At 34.0% G+C, this 26,862-nt stretch overlaps 1 protein-coding gene across 1 annotated transcript; it reads right to left on the reverse strand.

The window, feature by feature from the left end:
- Window positions 1-3,930: 3,930 nt before the first annotated feature.
- Window positions 3,931-7,730, reverse strand: LOC128675845 (uncharacterized). The gene is made up of 6 exons (XM_053755551.1): window positions 7,197-7,730; window positions 6,549-6,858; window positions 6,275-6,371; window positions 6,085-6,195; window positions 4,231-4,404; window positions 3,931-4,063 (listed from the first exon to the last, which is right to left on the reverse strand). The coding sequence occupies exons 1-6, from the start codon at window positions 7,648-7,650 to the stop codon at window positions 4,010-4,012; spliced, it is 1,200 nt and encodes a 399-aa protein (XP_053611526.1). The 5' UTR covers window positions 7,651-7,730; the 3' UTR covers window positions 3,931-4,009.
- Window positions 7,731-26,862: the final 19,132 nt, after the last annotated feature.

Here is a 26,862-nt window from a genome sequence, read left to right on the forward strand (position 1 = left end):
CGCGAGTTCAGCTCGCAATTGACTTTTCTTATTTTTATTTACTTTTTGTTATAACCAAAAAAATACTCACACTAGGTAGGTATGTGTTTTTTGTTTTAAAATACTATCTATCTATGCTATCTTTTCCGCTGTTTACACCAAATGCATCAGCATTTGGTGTAAACAGCGGCAACAGCTGATCTTTCGCATAAGATTATAGAACTAAAATTGTTTATTGCCTTATTCCGATTTCAGTAGGTGTAAGATAGGTATTTCTTTATTATATAGTAAACACTATTTCATAATCACACGTATCCAGTAGAGTATATTTTTTCAATGTTATATGCGAATAAATTAAAATTATATTTTGCGGAACTTTCGCGGGTGCTAATGATTCATAAAACATTCAGCAGACCTTTTAATTCGACCGGGATAAACTATGTAAGTACTTTATAGCTTAGCGAATTAACATCTATTTTAATAATAAATGAAACGTACAAAAACTAATTTCATTTTGTATTACTGTAAACAGATTTAAAGAATTTCTTGGAAATATTATTATTGCGATTAACTGTTGAATCGAGTAGGTAGAATACGCGAGTTTCATTTTAAATAACTTGAATACCAATAAAGGCTACACACAGGCTTATAACGTTATTTTAGCAATACACAAAACAATCGTGGGTAAGACATAAACTCTTGTAAGAATCGCGCACCCTTTCTTTATCCGTTTGCTTCTCATTTTAATTCAATTTACTGGATGAAGGAGAAAAAGTAATCTCCAGGGTTGGGTTGGGACACGCTATAGAGAGATTGGAAGTCATCGGCACAGCATTGGGACGGACTCATATACTTTTATGGCGGCAAAAGTTTTTTTTTATTCGTGGCAAAGAAAAAAAGATTCGCAATCCACGAGCCCTCACATCGCGGGTCGCATACGTGAACAACTGGTATATAAATACTGGCATACTATACAAAAATGTTCCTTTTCATTACGCTTGGATAAATCAAGCGTTTGGTACTAATAGTTTGCCTATACGTTAGTCTTACCTGTCTGTGTCTAATTATTTGTTTTAATTTCGCTTCTATCGATTGGAGTTATTGTTTGTTAACATTTTGTGAATGATGAATCAGACTTCTGGCCTCGGAATAGTATTAATAATTTTAAAAAATTAGAAACAAAACCACATACCAAATTTGAACTGTGTAGTCTAAAATAGCCTCAGGATAAAGTGGCTATTGTGTGAACGGACAAACAGACATGATCATTACAAATCTAGTTACAAGAGTGCGGTACCATTCGGCTACCCTAATAAGTTGTAACATCTCATTTTCGACTCTATTTTTTTATTCATTCGCCAGTGACTTTTACCAAAACTATAACAATACAATTTCTGTTTTCTTATCTCCGCCTCGCTATGAATATGTTTGACACAAAAGCTTTTCAAAATAATATCCTGGAGCCGGAAAGAAAAAACCTAGACACGTCTCTTTGTTAAATTTCATTCTATTTCTGGCCAAATGTTGTCGATGCGTGAAACTTTTATATGTTTGAACGTGTTTTATCGAAATTTAAATTTACTTATATAAATGACGATATTATTGACTTATATAGAGTACATAAGAAAGAACTCCCATAAGAACCAATTAAATCCTTACAAATATATAAAATTGAAGTGTGTCTGTAATTTTAAAATAACTACATTTTTTATAATTGAATAGTATTAATAACCAGTTTCCATTACCAAAACAAGTCTTTCTTTATATTATAAATGGAAAAGTCTGTCTACGCTGGCTTACTCGCTAAAACTTAACGATATTTTTATTAAATCTAAACCCCTCGAACTGGCCATGATTTCCGATACGTAAATGAAAATTAATCTGCTAAATGTAATTCAATCCATGGCTATAGGTGCTCTTGCCCTTAGACATTCCCCAAAATCGGCATCTCTAATGCTCAGTGATTTGTTATACCGGGCTTTTTATCCGCTTGACCCAATTAGATTACTTCGACGAATCGCTGATCGAATGGCATTTAGGTCATAGGATTTAATTCGTTGAGTACAATTTATACTATTTTAAAAAGGAAACAATATAGATGTTTTTATTGATTAGTATGTCCTCCTCTCGTACTTCAATTTTGTGCAACAAAAGAAAGTTGTTCCACATCTGGTAGGGTCTCTTTTTTCTAAAAATGAGACATGAAATAGTAAGTATGAAAATGATAGGTATAAAAAAGGCGTAAATTGTGGAACATAAACAAATAATCGTAAGTCTTTCTAGCATGACAAGGATCAACGCTTTTTAAATGACTTTCATTCGGCATTTCTTCTCAACAGTGGCCGTTTCTAAATGCCCGTAGTTTGTAGTTTTTTCGTAACACTTAATTTAAAATTTGAAAAAAAAATCTAAAAAAATTGTGTGTATTTAGTCGTAGATGAGATTTATAGAAGTTATTATTTTAGGGATAAAATATCACTAGTTTCAAAAATCTTTTCATACAACAAACCCATAAAAAATAAACCGACTTCTAGTTTTTTAGGCTACTGTCGTAAAATAATGAGGTAGTGACCTTTATCGCCGAAGTTTCCTTTTAGGAATAGGTGGGTAAATATTCTGTGTATGGACGATTAAAGAATGTGACCCGTATAAGTCGTTCCGAGCTAAGTTATTTCTGCGGTCCTTTCCGCATTTTCTTATATTTCCGCCGCGGAAAATTTATTCGGGCGCGAGAAGTGAGAGTAATTCCAACCGCACAGTGAATATGCGACTCACACCACCTCATACATCACTGGAGCTAAACTTTGATCCTTCCCTTTACGAGATCTACGTGTAACTGTTTAGAAGTAAAAGTTACACATTATTTACAGTCTTAAAATCAAGGATGCCGAAAACCATGCGAATTGGTGAAAGAAAACGTGGGCGCTTTCTGGTCTTTGAATTTCTATGAGTGAGCTAAACACTTGTACTGACAAATCTATACAGTTTTCAAATTCAAATGACAGTTTTGTACTCAATTTCATAGTTGGCTAGACCTCATGTTTCACACGTTTCAGAATTCCACTATAGTAGATATGAAAATTGGAAAATCCCTGATTTCTATCTTTTATATCTGTTATTTCACTATATTCTTAAGATTACCTGAGGAACTCATGTTGATATCTGCCTGTACACGCGATATCGCTCATCAAATCGCTCAATATTTGCATATGTAGGTATGCTGTATTGAAATCTGAACGATACATCAATTATCAATACTTGCCATCTTATTTTTGTAGGTCTAGTTCGTGATTAAGCTCACGAATCATGTAAGTAAAACGGTAACCACACAAATGTTTTTGTTCGAAATCGATACGACGAAGTTTTAAATGCTAGATAGCTTCTTTTACATATTGTGTTTCTTGGAAACTTAATTTACTTATATGATTTTCGAAATCTATACTAATCATTGTCCGCTTGCTAAAACATGTAATTTTTCTTTGACAAATGTTTTTGATAACAATCAATTTAATTTCTAGTAGTAAATAGAAGTAACTTTAATTAAAATTAGATAACATAAGTTTTCGATATATATTTTTAAACGACATTTGCTTTATAATAGGTACCTAACCATACTGGTTGCACTAGGTTTACTTTTTAAAACATATCCTATTAAATCAAGATATATTTTGCATGTGTACGCAAAATTAATAAAGGCATTAAATATTTATCTTTTTTGCAAATTAAATATCTTGAAATAAATTGTTAACGTTGAGTTACAATATAAAACATATCGATATAGATAATTTAAATTTTATCTATATCGATATGTTTTATATTCGACTTAAAAAAAAACTAATTTAGATTTCGATCAATCTAAAATATAGAAAATAAAAAAAATACTTAACGTTTTCGCTCTTTGGAAATTCATAGGTAACCAAGTAAAATAGGTACATTTCACTACCACTTTATTAAAATTTACTTATTAAATAAATACTTAAGTAAATTAGCAAAGCAAGAAACTCTACGCTAAAGAAATGCATTATAATCACTACTTTTTTTGTGCATAAAACAAAGCAAAAACTGAATATGTTGATCTCAGCACCTGTAACAAAATTAGTATATTTTTTAATTACTTTTGCTAGTACTTATTACAATCCACAAAAAAATTTCGTCAACAATTTCATAACATTTTTCAATAACAAAAAATATAGCTGGTTTTCTTTCAATCATTAGCAATATATAGACTGTCCATTTAAAATAAATACTAACCGTCAAGAAAGTGCTATACGTAAGCTCTATCATTTTGAACGCCTTCATGATTGGTGGTTGCAAGGCCTGCGCGCACGCATGGCGCACCAGATGCTGGTGGTTGCGGTGAGGCGGGGGCAGCGGGGGGCACGCGTGCCAGCCGCAATGGAATATCGCTTCTGATAACAGCGAGGCCTGGAAACAAAAGGCAATATTAAAGCACAAAAATGTTCAAATTGTAAACTATTATTTATATTTTCCCGACATGATTGGTCTCTGTGAGATTCATCTACCCAAATCTTCCACCTTTACCACCACAAAGATTTGAAGACATTCTAGATTTTTAAATATTACTACGAAGGATGTGTAGTACAAAAACGTAACCCCATTTACAAAACTAAACAATACTCAAAGGACCAAAGAGAACATAACATTATCTCCAAGCGATACAAAAGTTAGGTCAGAAGCGTAAAGTGGAAATAAAACACAATTTTTCAAGTGCCGTTGAAACAATACCTACAAATACTGAATGCATGTATTGTGTGTATAAATCTCACGGGAAAACAAACTGGAACTATCTCTTTTCTTTTAAAATGTATTTTAAACCCCGAGCCACGATAGAATCTACGCTGTACGATTTCCAGCTCGCATTTTCGACACTTCAGTTAAAAGGAAAGTTGTAGATTGGGAACAAAATCTGGAGACTAACCACCGACCGACGTCCGAGCTCTTAAACTATTTCGAGTTTAGGTAATATACTTGAAAGGATAAGTAGTGGGGCTCGCAGGAATACTAACCTATTTAGATATATTGTAAGTTTGACCATTTTAATTACAGGGCTAAGTAATTATAGCCACCTATTCTCTCCGCGTCTCTGTCCAGTTTAGCGGTATTATACTGTGTAACAGTGAACATTTTAGGACATGTACTTGCTCTATGTGTTATTTTTAATACGTGATTTTGTGTGGGATAATTACAAAAATCCTCACAAATTGTGGCTTCATATAGTTTAGGAAAGACATATGTCCAGCGGTGGACTGCTGTAGGCTGACGATGATGATAACTTTTAAAAAATGTTTGATATATTTCAATAAGAAATACTTATTTTACAAGCTTTTATTTAACTTGCAATATATGTTCGAATTAAATCTTCTAACTCAATTTTGAAGCAGATATCTTAAACCGATTAAAAGGGAACTGAAATTTTGTACACTCGTTTAATTAGCATGATAATGTGTTATATCCCGGACAGATTGTTATAGTCAATCAAGGGAAAGGGCAATAAACTGGAGATTTTTTCATAGACTTATAACTATAGAAACTAATTTCCGCCAACAACGGCGGCCCGGCTCTGCCTACTCTGTAACGTAAAAACTTAAGTATAAGTATACCTAATGTCAAATTGGAGGAAACAGACCATAGCTATTTTTGACGCTTATCTGTTTTGATATTTCACCTACAGCTCTTTGGAGCTTTTGGTATCGTCTGAACTGATTTTATCATAATTTTTTAAAGACTGAAAATCTTTTGAAGTTAAACCACCATTACCTTATTTATACAAGCAACGAACAAAATATTTATAAAAAGACAAGGAGTTTTGCCAAGTACCTACATCTTAGAACCCGATCTTGGAGTAATTTATTAATTTCGAGAAATCTATTTATGAAACGTCTTTGAAATATTCTTCCTTTGTTTACTAATGTGTTTATCACTCGTTAGCATAAGAGTTGTTTTTAAAATGCAAATTCAAAACAAAGCTAATAAAACGACTTAAGTGTGAAACCAAAAATGCATGGCATTTAAAACGACATTAAAGACCATTACTAATAATTACAATTCCATTTAAATAATAAAAATATAAATGCTTTCAACAACCTGATAAGTTATTTCTCCGGCGTTGCAAAGAAAAAGTCCTAATAGGAAGAACAATGCGGCAACAAAGAATATTATTTTCATGCTCGCGATAAAAGTCAGCTGGTCCGAGAGCTGAAACAAGCGGAGTCATGAATTATTCAATTATTCACCATTACGCATTGATTAAAACATTCTGGAAAAAGAAACTCACGGCAATTTGCAGCAGAAGCGATACAGCTGATCCAGAAGAAAGGATAAGCTGCATTGCTATAACCGTACCAAACGCTTGGTCTATATTTTTTCCCAATCTGGAATAAATACTCGTATATTTTTACTGTTTTGATTTATTATGGACATATATTAATTCATTATCTAATAAAAATCCAATTATGTTATTTTGCGTTTATGACATCACTTGCATTTGGTTTTACTGGACTAAATAAAATGTATGTAGTATTTATATGACCAAATTTGACGCTACTAACTTTAGAAGCTTTTGATGCATCACGATTCCTTCTACGAGACCATCAGTCAACTTCTCTGCGGCCAATCTTTGATCACCAGATTTGTTAATTTTATCAAAATCCAAACGTAATCTCTCGAAATAATGTCTCAGAGTTTTAAACTTGTACTTCAACATGATGAGATACGCCATTGTGAAGGAGTCCACCGACACGATCATTGTCATCATCATCATGAACAAGACAGCCGTTGTGAACACTCTGAACAATGTCGCTACCATGGAATTGTCTTCAAAACTCGGGTAGTAAGTTACAATTGTCACGAAATGGGAGCCTGTTGACGAATGTACAATTGCGTTCATTGAAATAATAAAATTTAGCCTTAAGATTTGGGTACTTTTACAGCCTACTGATTTATATAAACAACAGACATCGCCATCATTATACATTTTCACCACATCAAGCCCACTGCTAGATATAGATAGGCCTCCCGTAACGTAGAGAGTGATGAGTATAGAGAAAGGCAGTGATATTGGCCAGGATCGTGGCAAGTGGAAATAGCCCCTAGCCTCTGCCTACCCCTATGGGGAAAAGGCGTAATATTTATATATGTAATAATAATTGGATCATATAAATCCATAAAATGTTTGTGTTTGCAGACGTAAAACTAACCTGAATACATTTTTCTCAAGCCTTCAAAAACGTAGAAGACAGAAGCGCCGTAGACAGTTACAAAATAGCCGATGACATTGATCTTCACTGTTCTGTACATTTCCAACACCAATTCGTTCTGTTCGTGTTTCTTGCACACCTTTATCATAGATTCGTTCATAGATCTCACCAGTTTCTTGTTAGATATCACTGAGAACATCTTTATTAAGACTATAGTGTGACTCACGGCGAATGTCAGAGCATCGCTGGATTCGTCTTCCGGAAAATTGCCATACAACACCGCTATGATTTCTAATATCGTCATGACTATATAGATGGAAAATAGACTGAGGCTATACAATCTGTAAGAAATACTATTATCGTCTCCTACCTCATTTTCATTAGACCAAAAATTACCAGAACCGACTAGGTATATATTTTTGCAATATGAATATAAAATGATGTTATAGTCCATGTTCTGAGAATTATATTTTGAAAGTAACAAGGGTATTCGCTCAAAGCGTTGTTCAGTAGCAATAAGCGGTACCTGTGATCCGCCACACTCCACCGAACAAAGGCAGAGTTTAACAGGCGTGTTAAGTAGTTAGCCAACTTGTAAAAGTAGAAACTAATCATGTAATTGCTCGAGCTACATTCATCCGGATAGGATTGTTTGTTTGTAAGTAGGTACTTATGAATGGCTGTTAAAGTTTTGCCATCATTATTATTGCCATATATTTTTCGAGCAAAATAGGTATCATTAACTAAATAAATATTAAACAATAGCTTAGTTTTATGTTATTGAGATAGTTTTGGAAAAAAGTTTAATGAGGAATAGCACCTAGTCTATACTGAAACCTTCACCGAAAAGATTAAAAACGAAGAAGTACCTACTATAGAGAATAAGTCCTGTACGTGTCCCCTCAAATTGCTAAGTATATGCTGCATCGACTTTACCTGACCATCGTTCTGAATATTCCAACGATATCTTTATTAATTTAATTCAAAATGAGAGTCATATACAAGAGTTATATTTGCCATTTCACGGTCCCCAATTACCTACAAAGTTTTAATATGTGTATCATTTTGTAATTTCACATAATAGCCTTTAATGACGCCAAAGCTGTGAAACTTTACGGTTCGGTTAACTAAATGTTTTATTTGTGGCGGGAAAAACACACAAGGGTTCAGCAAATAGTGCTTTTATCAAGTTAAATTACTTTCACTTCTATACAATGAGGACTTGTACTGTGCAGCATCTGTGTCGGATTTTGATTAATTATTATTTTGCCTTTTGTTTTCTCCCTTTTGTAACAAATTGTGGCCGATGTAAAAATATCAATACGCTCAGATTAATCATAGCTGAGTTTATTCATGCCTTAGATGCCGACTTCACCTGTTTTCGTTAATTAATCATTTAATCATCAATATCTCCAAGAAACCGCGTGATAATCTTGTCGCAATTGCTTATTTTTCACTGTTATTATTTATTATTATGCAAAAGCAGTACGCTAACCGGTTCGTGGTAAAATAATATGTTGTTGCAGACTATAAACTGTATATGAAAATTTTTAATAATCTTTAACAAATTTCTCTTCTCTATCTTGGTCTACCTGTGGACATTTCACTTAAACGCTCGACGGTGAAAGCCCTGTGACAGCGGTTGAGCTTCCGGTCCTAAACCACTCTAATATTGAGAACGTTCATTCACCGACGATCGATTGACATATGTCCATACCATGGATCTACTCAACTGAATGGAATTTGCATCCATGAAAAAATACGATCCAATTTAGCTTCGTTCGCACGAGAGTTAAAAACGCGTCCGACGTCGTTGGCTTTATCAAAACTACCTTTCATTAATACAAAACCACGTTTGACATAGTAATATTCAGCATTCTGACTTACTACCAGCAAGCCACATCGCTTAAAATGCAATGCTGAGGGGAAAAGGTCTCTGTATAAAATGCTCGTGCAAAATTATATTAAATGTCATATTACATTTCAATCTATTCCACGTACCGCTGCAACACTTAAAAAACATGCGTTGAAAAAATGCTCGTACAAACGAATCCTTATTTACGATCTTTGAGCTGTGATGAATTGCTCGCTATTGAATACACCGTTTTATACTTACAACAAAGTTGGAAGAGCATCATACATTTTCCAGTGGTCGTTGAAGTAATATGTCTTTTCTATAGAAATACTAAGGCTTTTAATGTATAATAACTACAGCAATGTTATGAAATCGTATGGAAGTACACAACATGTAACCAAAGATGTAAGCTCTATTTGAGTTGACAATACATACCCAATTAAAATTTTATTTATTAGAAAAGTGATGAGCATAAATGAAAGCAATTTGATTTTAACAAAAATATTTAGCTACAAATTACTTAGCATGACATTTTTAAGCTATATATTACAAAAAATGACATCTTATCTTAATGTCTATAAATTAACAAGATTTGATAAGATATTCCTCCAACGACTTATTGTTGAAACGGTAGGTAGGTAAAGTGGCGATTGAAAATTATTTTCTCTTAAATATTTTTTGTGTTTATTTCCAAAAACAATCACAAAGGAATTAATTTAGAATTAGTATTGACCTTTATGAAATATTCCCAACGGCCTGCTTTCTTTTGAATAGAAAAAGGGTATATTGTTATTTTGTAAAAGTCTTTGCTGAAGAATTTTATTTATCAAAGTATGTATAATATATTTATTATTATTATTATATTGTTTCTGTAAGTAATTCACCGGCCGTGGCCCTGTTCTTTGAGTCTTATTATTATTAAAGTTACTTTAGGTAATTAATTCAGTTATAATATATGTAATACATTAAAAGTTAAACTTTTCTGATTCATAGCGCAATCGTGATCTCATTACTCATTAGAGTTAAACTGATATATCGTTTCAAATTTTGGCAAATTAATTCAGTTTGTTTACGTTCAAACACTCAATTACGAATGCAAATTGCACGTCCATTGATAAATATGTTTGTAAAATACTCGTTCAAAATCCTAGATAGAGATAGATTTATTTAATAGTCACTCACAATTAAGTTTATACTGATTCATTTTATGCTGAAAATACATACCCAATTAAAATTTTACTTGATAGAATAGTTAAGAGAGATAGTGAAAGAAATTAGATTTTAACAACAATTTTTACAAATCACGTAGCATGACATTTTTAAACTATATTCCAAGATGACACCGATTTGGATAAAAAAAATCACTAATCCAATTAACATGTCCTTATTCCACTCTTTGGAAAATTTCGATGTATAATTGATTAGGCATATTTTTTTCTTGTATTTTTAAGCACACTACGCCACTATAACACTGTAGCTAAACAATCTAAATAATATTTAGATGTGATAGATATAGAAACAATGCTCTAAAACAGGGAGGAAACATCAAGTCTCGCCTCTAACGCTTTTAGCCGGTAAATCAATACTAATGCCAATTGAATTATTTATTGAGCTTAACGAACAATAATCCGTAAGCTTTGCCATTAATCGCTAATAAACGGTTTATATAATTTAACAGTAATTGCATAATGTCATTTTTATTATCAATTGATAAATTAATAAACGACAATAATGATTTCATTTTTTCTTAATGAGTGTGGTGCGAGTGTGTGACAGTTGAAGTGTTAGTAACACTGATGTTACATTTTATTCGTCTCCATACTACGAGTAACATAACTATTGAATGGATTTTATTCTTTCAATTTACCGACGTTCTTAGTACACCTATTGTCATTATGGAATGCGCTAATCTTTCTTATCTAAGTATTTTCCCGGTTTCTTCTGCGTCGTAGCCCATGGTCTGTATTCCTGGTAATTCTTCTCTTTACCCGGTCTTTCGATATTCTCAGTACGCATAAGCTAAACTAGCAAAAGCGCAGCACTTTTTTTGAATTGTCATTTTTCATGTCCCTGCTACTCAGTTATTAGTTGCTATTAGTTGGATTTATTTCGAGATTATTTCTATTTACTTTCGCAAGCAATATTATCTAACATACATATATTCCCAGATGTGCTCAAATAATTTATTAAGTTATTGCAAATCTGATTAGGTATTATTGACTATGTTATTTACAGCCGAATCTTCAACATTTAAAGCTCACGGCTTCCATGCGTCATATCCATAAATGCAACCAAGAACACGCTCAGAGGAGACGGATTATGGTCAAAGAATGTATATTTTTAACTATACAAGGGTGACCTAATAAATATTAATAGTGGCACAGCTGCTATCAGCTACATTTTCAGCGCTCAATTTGTAGCCGAATATTTTGACAGATGTCCCCGATGATGGTCCATTTTTAGAGTGCTTTCAGCCGTTAAATATTTTTTATTTAAATAAATGTCTAGATTTGTTATTGAAATTGGAATCCATATAAATATACAGAATTTTGAGAATGGTTTTCAAATGAAAATTTCAAAGTAAACTTTGAAATAATGTATCTATCTATTATGTTCGAATTTTCCTAAAGAAGAAGAGCTATGGAGCACAGCATGTGAATAAATTCAAACAGTAGTTTGGGTTGCCCACCTCATTCAAATGAAGCCTAACTTACATGCAAACGACGTAGTTTTGACTAATTGACTGTCAGTAAGTCCCACATTATAGGCTGTTGACATTTTTTTTTGTGTTGATAACTAACGAAGGCCATTATATCAATATAAATACCAGTTTTAAAAAATCTGTTAAATACTTCAATATTTTGTTAAATACCTAAATGTTTTCAAATGAATTCAACCAGTTCTTTACCACTTTGTTAAAAAAATAAAATAAATAATCTCTTCTCCGCGATGACTGCGCAAAACAACCCTGAAAAGGCAAAAAGACGGCGTATTTCGGCATAAATCATGTTATAATGAAAGACAAACGTCCATAATCTTAATAAGCTAGGTGCACAGCCAAATTGAATTATAAATTTCGCCGGTGCGGGATATTATGCAAATTGACGGGAGTCTGTCGGGTGAAACATTGAGGTACACTAGACCTTAGTCAAGTTTCTGTTTACCGGGATATGAGCGTCTCTTGGTTGATTTCTGTTTAGTCGTAAGGTAAGAGAATGTCTTCAGGCAATAAGTTCACCTTTATTTATGTATTAAAATGTATATAAATAAAGTAGTAATAGTAATTATACCAACTAATTATACCGACAATAATTATATCTCACTTAACTTAATTTCGCATGGTGCAGCATTGACTTCAGTCTCTGTTTACAGCCTGATATAATATTATTCATTCTAGTAGGTTCAGACATTTATCATAATAACGGATGAAGTTCCAGCGAGAGAGATATTCCGGTAATGGATCGCGAAGTGATTCCTGGAACACTTCACCATTCCCTTGGAAGTCGTTACTGCTTTCCAGCTAACTTGTCAAAATGATTTATATTCACAACTAGCTTTTGCTCCCGGCTTCGATGAAATGTCGATGAAACCTACCCTATGTACCTCTCCATACTTCAAACTATATGTATGCAATATTTCAAGAAGATTGTTTGATTAGATAAGAAGTCAATATTTACAGTAACACTTCTAAAAAGAGGTAAGGTAAGTAGGTTTTCGTAATCGTCGCAATGGACGAGACAGATGACTTTTTTTTGAAGTGTTTATATTCACTTGAAAGTTTGCTTAAAGGTGCCGCAAGCTCAAATTACCATATCTTACCAGTACATATGTATATAGGTTCTAGACTTACGAGTATATGCAGTAGTTATAGCGACGAATCTATGAACTTCTCAGAACACACGTACAGTTAGAAGTTCTTCAGTTTTTTCAGTCAACAAATAATAATTGCTGTGCCCTGGGGCCTAGCTCCCGTCAGAGTTTCTGGATAAATTTCTATAATTATACTTTATAAGTATTACTATAATCCTTACCTTCCTTATAAAGTAAATATGTCTGTAAGTATTATATTTATTTAGATTCACATTTAGTTTCAAATCAACATAAGAAAGTTACTTCTATAATAGTAACGCGAACTCGTAGCGCTCCACGTTATGCGCTACGAAAAGTGCTACGAGTCGTAGCTTCGTAGACGTAAAAGCACTCAACCTCTACGATGTTCTACGAAGTCTCCCGTTTATCAAAGCTGAACTAGGTCCGAATAAGAATGGGGTTTGTAGAAAGACTTTTGGAATTTAGATCATCTGAAATTCATCTTATAAGTTTTTACTGCCTCTTTTGCAAAGATTAATATGCGGAAGATGATCCTACTAATATTTTAAACATGATAACAAAAAAAAAAATCTGGAAGCGTTTGATAAATAGATGTGTATTAAAAAAATCGCTAGACCATGAATTTGGAAAACTAAAATAAAACTTATCTAGCACAAAATATGACGTCCTCATATATAAAGTCGGTGATGACCAACCGGGCAAATGTTTTTACACCACGTTGATAAAGTCCATATATCTTTGTATAATCTGATGTGGACGTCGAAAGCGTCTTATCTCCCGCGCCAGTAATGCACGACATTTGTCTTCCCCAAGCGGCTCATCATTCTGTCGAATCATATTATTCTTCATCTATCAGAATCATTAAGATACCCATGAAAAATATACCACCTTTTCCACTTTTTCCAATTTTCTTTTTTCCTGTGTCCCACGCAGTCGCTACGTTAAAAACAGAAACTAAAGGTTCACGGCGAAAATTGAGAAACTTAATTTGCGAAATGTAACGAACGCGGAGCAATCCTCTGATTACTTTTTAAAGTTCTTTTTTTTTGTTTTCTCATATTTACATTGACATTACTAGTGATATTATACATGTGATTCACAGCCAGTACTAAAACATATGTTTTACTGCCAATAAGTTTATGTACTTCGCTTTTGCCTCCTGTATTAATTGAATAGTTTAAAAAAGTTGAAAACAAAATTTAAGTACGTAAAGAAGAAAAATAAAAACATATGTACTCGGAGGTGTCTACTTATTTACTATTAGTGGTCCTACTGACATTATGCTTTTAACCATACAGGATAAAAGGACGAACCTGGCTCAGATACCATTAATAGTACTTATCATTGTCAGACCACTGAGATTATGTGTTAGCTTTACCGATGTAACCAGTAGTACTACACAAATGGCGAGCAAAATTCCTACAACTAAACGGGAAGAGATAATACAATTACAGTGGAAACTACACGGTTTTGCCCCTTAACTAATTAGTTTTACTAGAAACTCACGGGGAACTTTGTATAGCAGTACTTTGTACTGTCATTTGCACCTTCTCGCACTCGAAAGGTTTCGGAAATAACTGTTTGGGGCATGTTAATTACTGTGTTTGATGCGATGCCAACGGATTTATTTATATTTGAAATGGGTTTATTCCTTTTGAAAAAGTACACATTTTCATGATTTTAAAAGCGAAGTTAGATTTTGTCTCTTTCTTGTAATTGATGTTACAAATTGTATAAAGTGCGATAGTGACAAAACATACTGTATATAGCTTAAATCATGCTTTAACTTTTTTATGAATAACTGGGTAGGTTTTTTTTCTGTCGAGCTATTCGATCTGCGATAGATGGCTTGTCTTTATCGCAATGTTCACTTATTGGATGAGTCACCAAAAATAAATCTTGAGCTCCAAGCTTCGATAGCGCTTGAAGCCGATGGTACTAGCTGTAGTTGCAGACATGAAAACCTGCCAATCCACATTGAAGCTACGTGGTTGGTTATATATAACATATTGCTTCAAAAGAATGAATACAATTCTTAAGGACAATTAATAAACAATAATTTATTGTACTCTATCAAACTGTCTAGCACCCAGAGATTTTAGTCACATTTGATAAGATAGATTATCCTTATCATGTCTCGTGCTTTATACGTTTGATCCAATCATCGTAACGTAATTATGTTTTTCCTATTATCTAATTTATAATTATTCGAATAATTTCGAAGCTACACGCACGAAGTGAAAATCGAGTATTAATAAGTAATATGAACTCAATATCGTTACGGTAATGTAAAAATAAAATTCTCATACATGTATTGAAGACACGGCGAACATTATGTAAATTAAATGAAATCGGTTCCCATTTGCCGCTGGCTCGTCGGAATACGTTGTTAACATTTGAAGGTAAGCATATAAAGAGTCAATATCGCAACCCACGAATAAATGGGACATAATGAAAATATATTGCCTTGCTGCCCTCGTAAACGACCGGCGGAGTCGAATGTTATTCAAATAAACATTACTGAGCGACGTCGTCACGGGGTCCCACAATCGTAAACTTTATAACTAGCCTTCATACGGTAGTTTGCGCCAGCAAACATTTGTAAGAAGCTATTTTCTTTTTTTTAAGCAAGTATTTTATTAAATATTTAATATTTGTTTGTGTACTGCATTTAATCAATAGGATTTTGATATTTGTTTAATTGACAAGTGTAGCAAGTTATAAATGTAGTTGTATATGTCGTTATCGAAAATCAACATCATTTTCGGAGAATACAGAGATAAAACTTTAGCTCAATGGGACTGTTCCTCTATATTAAAAGTCACTCTAGAGGTTAATTCTATGCTAGCTATCATGCAGGGAGCGAAGTGAGAATTTCAGAGGGTTTTCAATTTCACGTGCAAGTGAGCAGAATACATTCAGACGTCACATTGAATAAGTACTCAACGCTGTACCAAGTGCCGCTGTTCAACAAGTCACAAATTGCTCACTTACCACCTTATTTGTCACTTTTTTGTTTTGATATTTTACAGGACTCTACAAATCTACAAATTTATTCCGTAAAAAAACTCTCAGTTCGAAAAAAAATACAGCGCTGTTGGAATCATTATGTTACGTAGTAACAAGATAACTTTACGAAAATCGCAGTAGTATTTTATGTGTACTATTTTTTTATTATTTATTTGGGTCGACAAACAACTTTACATTCGGTTTGAATATTTCTTGGATCTAAGATTTAATAATTAGTATATTTTGGTGAAACCACTATTAAACCCGATAACACTAAAACTAACATTTTCAACCAAATATAAAATATCAAATTACAGAACTGTAATTAATTTAGCAGCCATATTTTATAGAAACGGAGTCCAAAATAATTTGTCTACAAGATCAATAGTCAAGCTTTCCATTTAACGACGCCTGGTGTGATAAATTATTCGCTAGACCCAAGAATAAATAGTTTTTGTCGCCCGTTTCATTCCACAAGGTCACAGATGAAATATACGAAGCCATATGCCATGTAATTACATTCTACACGGTCCCAGCATAAGAAAATCGCACCAATATGTAGCATGTATAGCATATGTGTATGTTCTTAATAATTTTACGGTAAAAGGGAATTCCTTTTTAGAAGGTGTGGCAACTATGTAATTATTTCATGCAATGAAGCATTAGAAAAGGATATTGAAATACGAGTAGACTCAATTTAAATATCATTTGAGATGGTATGTAAAACAAAACGTCACCAAAATCAAAATTAAAATTCTGAAGAGATATATAAATAGCGCATAAAAGATCAAGAAGCATTAGTAGTTATTTCATACATTTCTTCTTTCTTATTTCTATACGTGCTGATGGAAATTGAGATGAAATTAGTTTTTTTGTTCGACCTAGTTTTCTCTGAACCGATTACTATTATTATTAATAAATTATTTTTAGTTTGACGGCTACTTGAGGGGGAAAATAGAAAATTTAAAAAAAAACATCACAGTTTCAGTAGCTAGTAGTAGAAGAAGAAGTTAAGTAGTTTCGGAGCAAACTAGCTGTGAAAGTCGGACCGACAGGCGCACAAGTGATTTTATAAGGCTTTTGTTTTTTCCTTTTGTAGTGCGAAACCTTAATAAATGAGGTATATGATTAATGCAAGTAATTACAAGTTGAGCAGTTCCGTGCGGTGGTATTTGCGGCCGGGGAATCAGGGCGCATGATTGATCCAGTGCGAAGGCTTCGCGGTGATCCATCAGCTCTGTGCCACTGACTGACTGTCAACTAGACGACATATACGAAGTATATATTTAATGATGTTGTGTAATAATAGAAGAGTTTGTTTGAATGCGTTATCTCTGGAATGGATATGAAAAAAATATTATGCGGGTTACGGTAAACATATCAAATGTATGATCGAATATGTTTATGATCTGCACAGTGTATAAAACTCAGACATTCATACATTTGATATTTTCGCGTCGCGCCGCATCACGCAGATCACGCCGCTGAGTCTCAATGAAGTCAAATAGTTAAGTTTCAAATAATATTCACTGCAAACTAAGGCGCTCACGTAAGGAGACACGCTCTGTATAAAACAAATTATTTTATTTTAAAAAGTATATAGTAGATTATTATACTAGTCGTAGTCGTTAGTTATATGTATCTTGAAGTATATAAATACATATCTGCATTATTGTACTTGTCTGTGTAGGACATGAGCGTCTCCTACTATGACTTTTTTTGTTTTGTCTCGTTCTTTTAGCCCTTCGATCCTGGAGATGAAAAACAATTGAACATGTTCGGGCCGCGCGCGGATACTAATATTTTATTAATAATCCCTTGATACACGTATGTGTACTAACATCACAAATTGGGTGTGATTCGATCGAAATGTTAGTATCACTATATAGTATAAAACAAAGTTGTATGTAAATATCCACTGATGTTAATATCGGTGTCTGCAACCGATTAATTATGATATCACACCTACGCCTCTCACTTTATTGGTAATTTCTGCTAGGTTTCCACCCAAAATGAATTTAAATTACTTCTGTCTACACAAAATTACGAGGAGGTAATGGAACAGTGGTTATGACGGTCGCGGCCGCCTTCAATCGAAAGGATCCAGGTTCATTTCCTGTTCGTGCCACATGAATATACCAAGCTGACCCATGTATACTAATTTTCAAAAACAACCACTTTGAATACTGACTTGGCTAACAAAAGGCCTTAGATATCTTTAGGCGACTTGAATAAAATCTGATACCAATGTTAACAATAATACGTCACTCGATAAGTTAGCCTATCATAAAGCTATAAATAAGAAGTCTATTAATATGAATATTCCACCGATTTTCATATATTTTCTTTTTTCTTCTATTTTTACCATATGTCTTTATCTACCTTGAAAATAGCTACTTTAACAACGAATGAAGGTGTAATATGAGCCTGAAAGACGAAAAAAGGGGTTAATAAATCTTTAATCCAGTGGATAATCCACTTGTTATATTGGGGTGATAAGAGGGCAGAATGTCAATGAAGTGATCAGGAGTGGCAAGTGTAGGGTGACCATCATTCGCCATGCGGATGGACATTTTTACTTTATTCCTCTTTAGGCTTTTCGTAGAATTCGTCGATTTATTTATTGAACAAATGAAACATTTCCGCTATGTAAGTAAATATTATAAAGAGAAAAGATTTGTTCTTTTTTGTTTGTAATGAGTAACTCAATAAACTACTAGACCGATTTTGATGAAATTTGGCACAAAGATAGACGAAACCTTCAGGAGTGGCAAAGGCTACTTTTTATTACGGTTTTACCCGAGCGAAGCCAGGGCGGGCTGCTAGTGTACACTTTCAAAATCTATGCCTCAAATGTTATTGAATATATTGATCAACAAAAAAGAAAACAAATAGCAAAATTAATGTTAAAGACAAGTTTTTTACATGGTAACCCTGGCTGCGAGATAGCCGTTCTGATGATGGCCATTACGGAAATTCTGCGAATTCGCGGGCTCACCCCTTTCGGCACGTGACCCGCCCGTCCGCGACGCGTGAGCAGCATCGCAAAGACATACACCCAGATATAAGAAAACAGACGGCACTAAATAATTTTGTTATTGTCTACAAGTAACTTAGACTTCATGTTCTCTCATTTTAGTACATCTAAAATAGTCCATACTAATATTATGAAATGCGAAAGTCTGCCTGTCTGTTATGCTAAACCGCTTGGCCGATTTTAATGAAATTTGCAATGGACTTAGTTAAAGAAACCGAAGCGGAGTTGCGAGATTGCCGACAACAGCTTAGTACATGATAAATCCGTAATAAAATCGCATTTATTAAAAGTTTATTTGAAATTCGATTAAATTGTTATTAGCACTAACTCATCTTCTGTTTTTCTTTTAGAGAAAAAGTATTAACTAAGTACTGAATGGATTTATCTAGAAACAAAACATGAAAGCACGAAATTCATCATTCAATCAATCAATCGGCAATCCACTGCCTTTCAAAGATTTTTACTTACATTCAATTCATGTCGTTTGTAGTTGCAATGATGCCTACAGTTAACAGATATACAGTTATACTTCGTGTTTGAAGTTTACATATATGATTCATAGAAAGTTAGAAAATTCTACGTACATGTAGAAAAGTTTTAACAAATTACGAACTAGGTATCAGCGAACCACTATATTTGGCTGACCCAGAGCATATTTACATCGAATCAATGACAAGAAAAAGGTAGAATTTTATATGGACGTCCCAAAACATCTTGTCACATCAACCGAAGTTAATCTTCCGTAACCTATTTTATATTAGGTACAGATCGTTGCCAAGCTCCACGCCGCAACTGGGTGTCCATAGCTCCATTCATTTGTTAGATACCTTATTCCAGTCACGGAAAACGCAACTCCATTATAAATTCGTTGACTATTCCCATCCCACAGGCTCATTCTGTTTATCATATCAACAGCAGCACAAAAGTCAAAACTATACTAATTATTAATTTGTGAACATTGTATACTCGTACTTGTATTGTAGAATTTATTTTATTTTAAATTTAATAAAGTTCTCTTGAATTAAGTAAATTTGTGAAAATATATTACTATTCATTATCCAGATATTGCTAGCTATTAAATAACCCAATTGAATTGGTAATATGGGTAGTTATAAACATTGAGTTAGAAACACTTGTAGGCCGACTGACTCCGTCGTACCAAGTATCCAACTTGTCTGATTAGCGCGTAGTAAATACATTATTAATAGACATGTGCGAGGGTTTCCTCCTAAATAGGCGATGAGCTATAAACCGACCACAGTTTGAGAAGCACGATCGATTACTAACGCTTAATCATAAAACTGATCTTAAGTCCTCTTTTGGGGCAGATCAGCAAGCTTTTTTGTATTTAAGATACACCTATGTTGTCACCGTTATTTCACAAGTAGGTAAGTACACTGCCGTTGTGCCCGGGACCCGGGACAGGTCGAAAATTATAATACTAGGCTAATCTATTTACACATTTACATAGCCCTAAAAGGAATTCTATTAACAAAATATTTTCTTGTTCTCGATTACTTACTTAAGGATAGTTTGATAGAACAAACCTTTAACTATAGGTACACCAAGCCCTTATACTTGAACAATGAATGTAGGTACATGTCGCGTAGTGCCAATAGCGGCGGTAATCCCCGCGACCGCCTCACCTCGACATAAAATAACATGAGAACAGGAAAAGTGAACTGCAAGCCCACTTGCAAAAACAAAACACTGTTGAAGGAGGTCCACATTGGACACTCACACCCAAACACTGAACCACTCAACCACCAGAGGCACCAACAACCTGCAAAAATATCATCTATCATCTATATATAATCAGAGATCGGTTAGTGATTAATGAACCTCTTTAGGCTGAAATAAAATGTGCATATACATATATCGGACCTGACATATACATATATGTCAGGTCCGATATATGTATATGCACATGTATGTGCCTGTGCATATACATATATCGAACCGGAATATGTGGCAAATCGTCTGCGAAAAGGAATGTCAGTAGTGAAGGATCCCAAAGTACGTTCACCCTCTGGGATATAGAATCCCGCAGATATCTAAACATAGTATCTATTTTCTCTGTATTTTATGCCTCAACTTTTCCAATTCCGTCCGCCCATTTCTCAGGGTTGCCACACTAATCCCGGATTGTCCCAACTTTCATAACGGGAATATTCAAAAATGTTTTGAAAGTCGCGATGTCAAAAACTACAAAACAGATGCGCTTTGTTTGGGAATGTTGGCAGCGGTACGTCTTCCTGTGAAGTTAGTTTAGAAGTGAGCGCATAGAATGTCCCGTAACTATTGTTCATTTCCTTTGCACAAAGGACGTAGTGGAAATATTTTCCCGCTCTCAGAATATGAACATTACAATTATGAAAGGTCAAGTCATTAGTGATAGTGATCATGTTATGATTAGGGATCTTAGGTCTTTATGGCGCTTCCTGTAAATGAATAAAAGAATCCTACTAATCCTTCCTACTGATATTATAAATGTGTAATTTATGAGGATGTACGTGTGCATATTTGTTACTATTTCACGCAAAATCTACTTGACGGACTGTTATGAAATTTGGTACAAGGGAATATAACCTGGAATAGCACATAGGGTACTTTTTATCCCAAAATTCCCACGGAAGCGGCCCAGGACATAGCTAGCCCCTCATATTTGAGAATTAAATGAATGTATCGATAACTGAAAAGATTCGATTAGGGTTGAGCAAGATTTGATTTTAGTCTACACAGTGCACACGGTGACGGTCTAGGTGGATTTAGTAGTGAGTATACACTCACTACTAAATCCACCTAGACTACATCAGAAATGTATTCATATCCGTAATCTTCATCTCAAATCTGTATAGTAGGTAGGTTATATTAACAAGTTTGATAGAGTAATATTTGTTGGGTTTTTTTTCTTATAGCATCTTTATTGTACAGAGAACACATGTTAAAAGTACATACATAACAAGAAAGTGAATATACAATGGTGGACTTCCCCGGCTTGCTATCAACCAGCGATAGTTTCAAGTTAAATCTTAAATGTCATATCCATATCATTTCTGGTTTTACATCAATAATGAAGCCTCATTACACGGCCTAATAATCAGTAGGCGGTAGTAGTAATTAAGTATATTAAATACGGTGGCAAAGGACGGTAATTAGGGCTCTCGCTTGAACATAAATTTAGTACTTAGCTCATTTACTGCCGGGATCTTGTACCAGTTGTTTGGAATATATTAACGTGCTAGTATAAATATTTCAACATAAAAATTAGGGAGCACGGTTGAATTTCAAGTCCATCATTTTAGAATATAACATTATGACATGTATCCATTTAATTTATTTTTGTAAATACTATTATTATAAAGTGGTAAGCGTTTGTGAGTTTGTGAATTTGTATGTTTGAGGCGAGTAATCTCCGAAACTAGCAAACGGATTTCAAAAATTCTTTCACCATTAGAAAGGTACATTATCCAAGATTGCTATAGACTATATTTTATCCCAAAATTCCCACGGAAACAAAGCCCCGGGCAAAATCTAGTCTTTATTATTTTTAAAGAAAATATTAATGTTCTAAATACCTATTAAATATCAACAATGATCAAAACGTGTAGTCGGTCCTTACGAACTCTAATATTTATCGAGCACAAATAAAACTTCTAACATTTTGTAAGTGATGTCGACATCAATAACCACAAATCAGGCGCTAAGTAGAACTTCCGCAGCTAACTTCAAGTCCAATATCATCTATCACTTCGCATTTAACACTGGAACAAGCAGACTTCGCTACGAGTCCACTGGGTACGATTTAACGTCACACTTTAAATCTATTGTATTGTGAGTACCTTATTTTTTAGGCTTAAACAGATTTTTGTTTTGTTGAATATCTAGACAGTTTTATAACTCAGTTGGGCCTACAGAACTTTTATTATTGCATTATTCCCTATCACTACTTTAATTTTTATCTAGATTACTATAACAGAATCTGTCTACGGGGATTAAAACTTTTTTACGAAATCTCGACTATCCCTCCCGAGCATGCAATTCGAGCTAGCAGCCACGGCCCGTCATTGTGCATTAACTATAATTAAGCTGAGTGCACGGTGGTGAAACTGGGATACAACATACGGACGATACAGAAGTAAAGCTTGATTGCTGTTTTATTTGTATTACTAAATGCGAAAAGTTTGGCGTATTATTGGCTATGTGAAATGAAAAGTGATCTGTCTTGAAATGTGAAATTTTCTCGTACTCATGATGAAGACAATAAAACTGATCTCGTCCAAACTTGAATTTCCCACAATAGTGGAGTATTTTTTAAACATAATTTTGTATCTTACAATACAACTAGTAATTACAAATCAAAGGAATAAAACGGAATTGTTCTGTTCATTGTAATTAAGCACTAGTAATAAAATGGCATATTGTGTGTATAAATAAATAAAGAAAAAAAATCCAGGTAAAAAACAACAACAATCTGTAAAAAAATCCGTGCTCTTTCTAAATCCATGTCAAAAGCTCACTCACACACCTCTTTATTTCTGGTCAGTCAGTGATTTACACCTGAAGAAGCAACACATGGCATACCGCCTGTGTTGCGACCTCATCATTATGATTACAGGATCGTTTGTGCTTCGGTTTACCTCACTATTATCACATTTTGCTCACGATAATAGAGATAAGGTAGTAACTATTATTCAATTAACAAAATAAAGTCATTATAAATTACTGTGTACTTAATTTTATGCCATTAAAATTCTGCTTCTTAAAGCTGTTGAACTTGCTACTTGCAATAATAATTTAAATGTCATTTTTTTAATTATCTATGCTCATGACAGAGTAATCAACAACCAAACTTTCACATTTACCTATTAATTTGATTTTAAGAAAAATATGATACTTGTTTACATAAGTATTCCAAGTAATAAAAGTAAAAGTACACCAAACAAGATGGCTGCGACACGAAGCACGTTTTATTGCTTACGATATTTTATTTAACATTTAACTTATACGTCAACATTAGTTAAATGTACGCCTGGGCAGCAATTTGAAGTTGAAGTCCACCATCCAATCCAACCAAGATTGCGGTGGTGGTTTTGAATATGAACAACATAATTTGTTGTGGTCTTTCACCAGATCCACTGGTATCTCTCTTCATAGATTACAGAGAAGAAAAAGTCATCTCTACAGCCCGTCGGCCAGTCGATGGCCACTCCTTTGATTCCCCTCACCTTTTTACTGAGCCCTACCATTCGCTCCACAATCTACAATTAGTTACGAACCAGCGGAATGATCAAAGAATGCTATTAAAAGTTATTAAAGTTAGTATATTTTCATTGCTGGTCGTATCAGTAAAGTAATTTCCGGTCAGTCATAAATATACCTTTGAAAATATATTTCAGAGCAAAGTTTTATTGAATATTATGTTTTTCATACTCTTCAAAAGTAGGAAAGCTTTCCCGGACGTCTCCTAGTAGAGCTTTTCAACTTTTTCCTTTACTTTCGTTATTTATTGCTTGCTGACTAATTAGCGTTTTAATGAAACCGTTGTAAATGCAGATGCCTAAACTTTATCTTTTTTATGAAAGATGGGCTTGAATTCATTTGAATCTTAAAAAACTTTGACAACAGATATGGTATGGTAAGAATATTACGAATATACAATTTTTTTTGCTTGTTACGTGTATGTACTTTGGTAAATTGCAATTGCGGCGCTGGTCAGGAAAATCTACAGAAATAGTAATTATATACGAATATGCATGGTTCTTGGGTAAAACAGAGACAACCAACAAAAGCTAGAACAAAATCCAAAGATGTTACAGACAATTCTGACCGTTGTACTAGAGCGGCCACATTGGCAAACTTTGGAAGAATCACTTTAGAGCCCATTTATACTGGCCGGCGACCTCGCCGGAGACCAAACTTCATCTTCTAACTGTGACCGCTCCAAACGCCAACAGTTTCAGTGACTTGGGACTGCACTTCCTGTATTAGTGAAACAATAGTCGTTCCATTGTATTTGCAAAATATTTAACTAAGCACCGTCTAATATTATTGACGTGCGAGCGTGAAAACAATATTTAAATTGAATTTAAATAAATAAGTTTTTAACGTACCGCACATGAGGTTCAGAGGCAAGAGGCCTTCGAGACTGAGAAATAAGCAAATTATTAGCTGATATTTATACAGCAAAAAAGTTTCATTCAATTTCGTCCAGTAGATTAGCGTGTGCAAACAAACAGACAAACAAACGGACTTTTTTTTTTAATTCTTAATCTATTACTGGTTCTCAATTTCTACTCTATTGATCTCAATTTTTTTATTTAAATATCTTCAATGTACAGAAACACTTTTGTTACTGTTTTATGGATTCATTTATTAAAAATACAAGTAATAAAACAAAATAAAACATAAATAATTGCAAAGTCAATCAAAAATGCCACCCCGAATTGTACCCGGTTCAAAAGTACCCATAACGCTAGCTGCGTTTCCTCGTTGGATAGCAATTGATAGCCTTTGAACCAAGTACCATCCGGAGCGGTAGTCATATCCACACCTTAAACGCCGTCCTATCTCACCAACAAAGCGCTTCGCCTCCGAACACCATGGGCCAGCCGTTTCCACGGCAACTGGAACAAACTCGTACTGGTTGGATAAAACAGAATACTTGGCCATTTTAAGTTCAGCTGCCACCCATGAAGCGGCCCCAGGTAAACGCTTACTATTAGTGAGGTTGGACGCCGCATATGTGCTTACACATGTTGCGTCCCATAAAAGGCAACGCCCTCTCTGCCACGGTATTAAAGTGATGCCGTCAGGTCGCTTTCCGTCTGTACGCGAGAGGCCAAGAGGTTCCAATTGACAAGGAATATTTGCCGATATCAAAGTTGTCTACTGTTTTATTATATGTATTATATTATATATGTATTGATTATATGATATTGATCTATGTACTTATCGATTAAAATACGTTAAACCTATTATATATTTAAAAAGCAAAAAATAACAAAACCGAGAAGCTAATGTGAACAATCCCTCGCCAACATTGATTCCATTCAGCTGAATAGACTGAATAGACGTGATGTCCCAGAATATATCGCCATAGCTGTGTGTTACAAACTTCCAATGAAAATGTATTAAAGTATTCGGCCATATTTCAGGCCTAACAAGAAAACGAGGATTCAACCTCAATATGTGCTCAAGGTGTCGCTATTCAGTGAAGCGAGGCGAAGGAACAAAGTTTCCCAATTCGCTGGGGACCGAACTTCTCTGTTGCAATAAATAAGGATTTTAGCGACAAATTACCGCACGAAAACGTTTCACCCTTTCTTCTGAAAGTTAGAAACTAGTGAAAATAGGATACGCAGCTGAGAGGCGTTACAATGCTAACAATGGTTTCGAATTTGGAACGCTGAGTAACTTTGTATATAGAAGGTAGAGCGCGGCGGGAATCTAATAACATGTTAACTAGTAGGTACTTATTAGCCGCGCGCAGGGCACCTTTCTAAATCTATGGTTATTAGATTTGATTGTGATTTGTTTTATTGAGTGTAATTTTTTAACCTATTGAATCACGCGTATACGCTAATTACTCGTATATCTGCTATATATATATATATATATGTATGTGTAAGTGTTTCATTATATAATTTATTTTATCATACATATATATATATATGTATGTGTAAGTGTTTCATTATATAATTTATTTTATCATTTATTTAGTGCTCATGAGAATACCAATCTAAATTTTCTGAGATCACAAAAAGGCAAAAATCATCATCACAGGGGATCTCTTTTAGATCAACAAAAATATAGCAAATTTCACTAATTATAACAAAACATTGTAACAAAAGAAGTTCAAACTTAAACTTCAATTTAAAACATGTCCCCGCTCTATCAACTATTTACTCTAAGGTTGTGAATCAATTTCACTG

Source organism: Plodia interpunctella, chromosome 15 (assembly GCF_027563975.2).
Source record: "Plodia interpunctella isolate USDA-ARS_2022_Savannah chromosome 15, ilPloInte3.2, whole genome shotgun sequence".
In the NCBI taxonomy this organism is placed as follows: Eukaryota; Metazoa; Arthropoda; class Insecta; order Lepidoptera; family Pyralidae; genus Plodia; species Plodia interpunctella.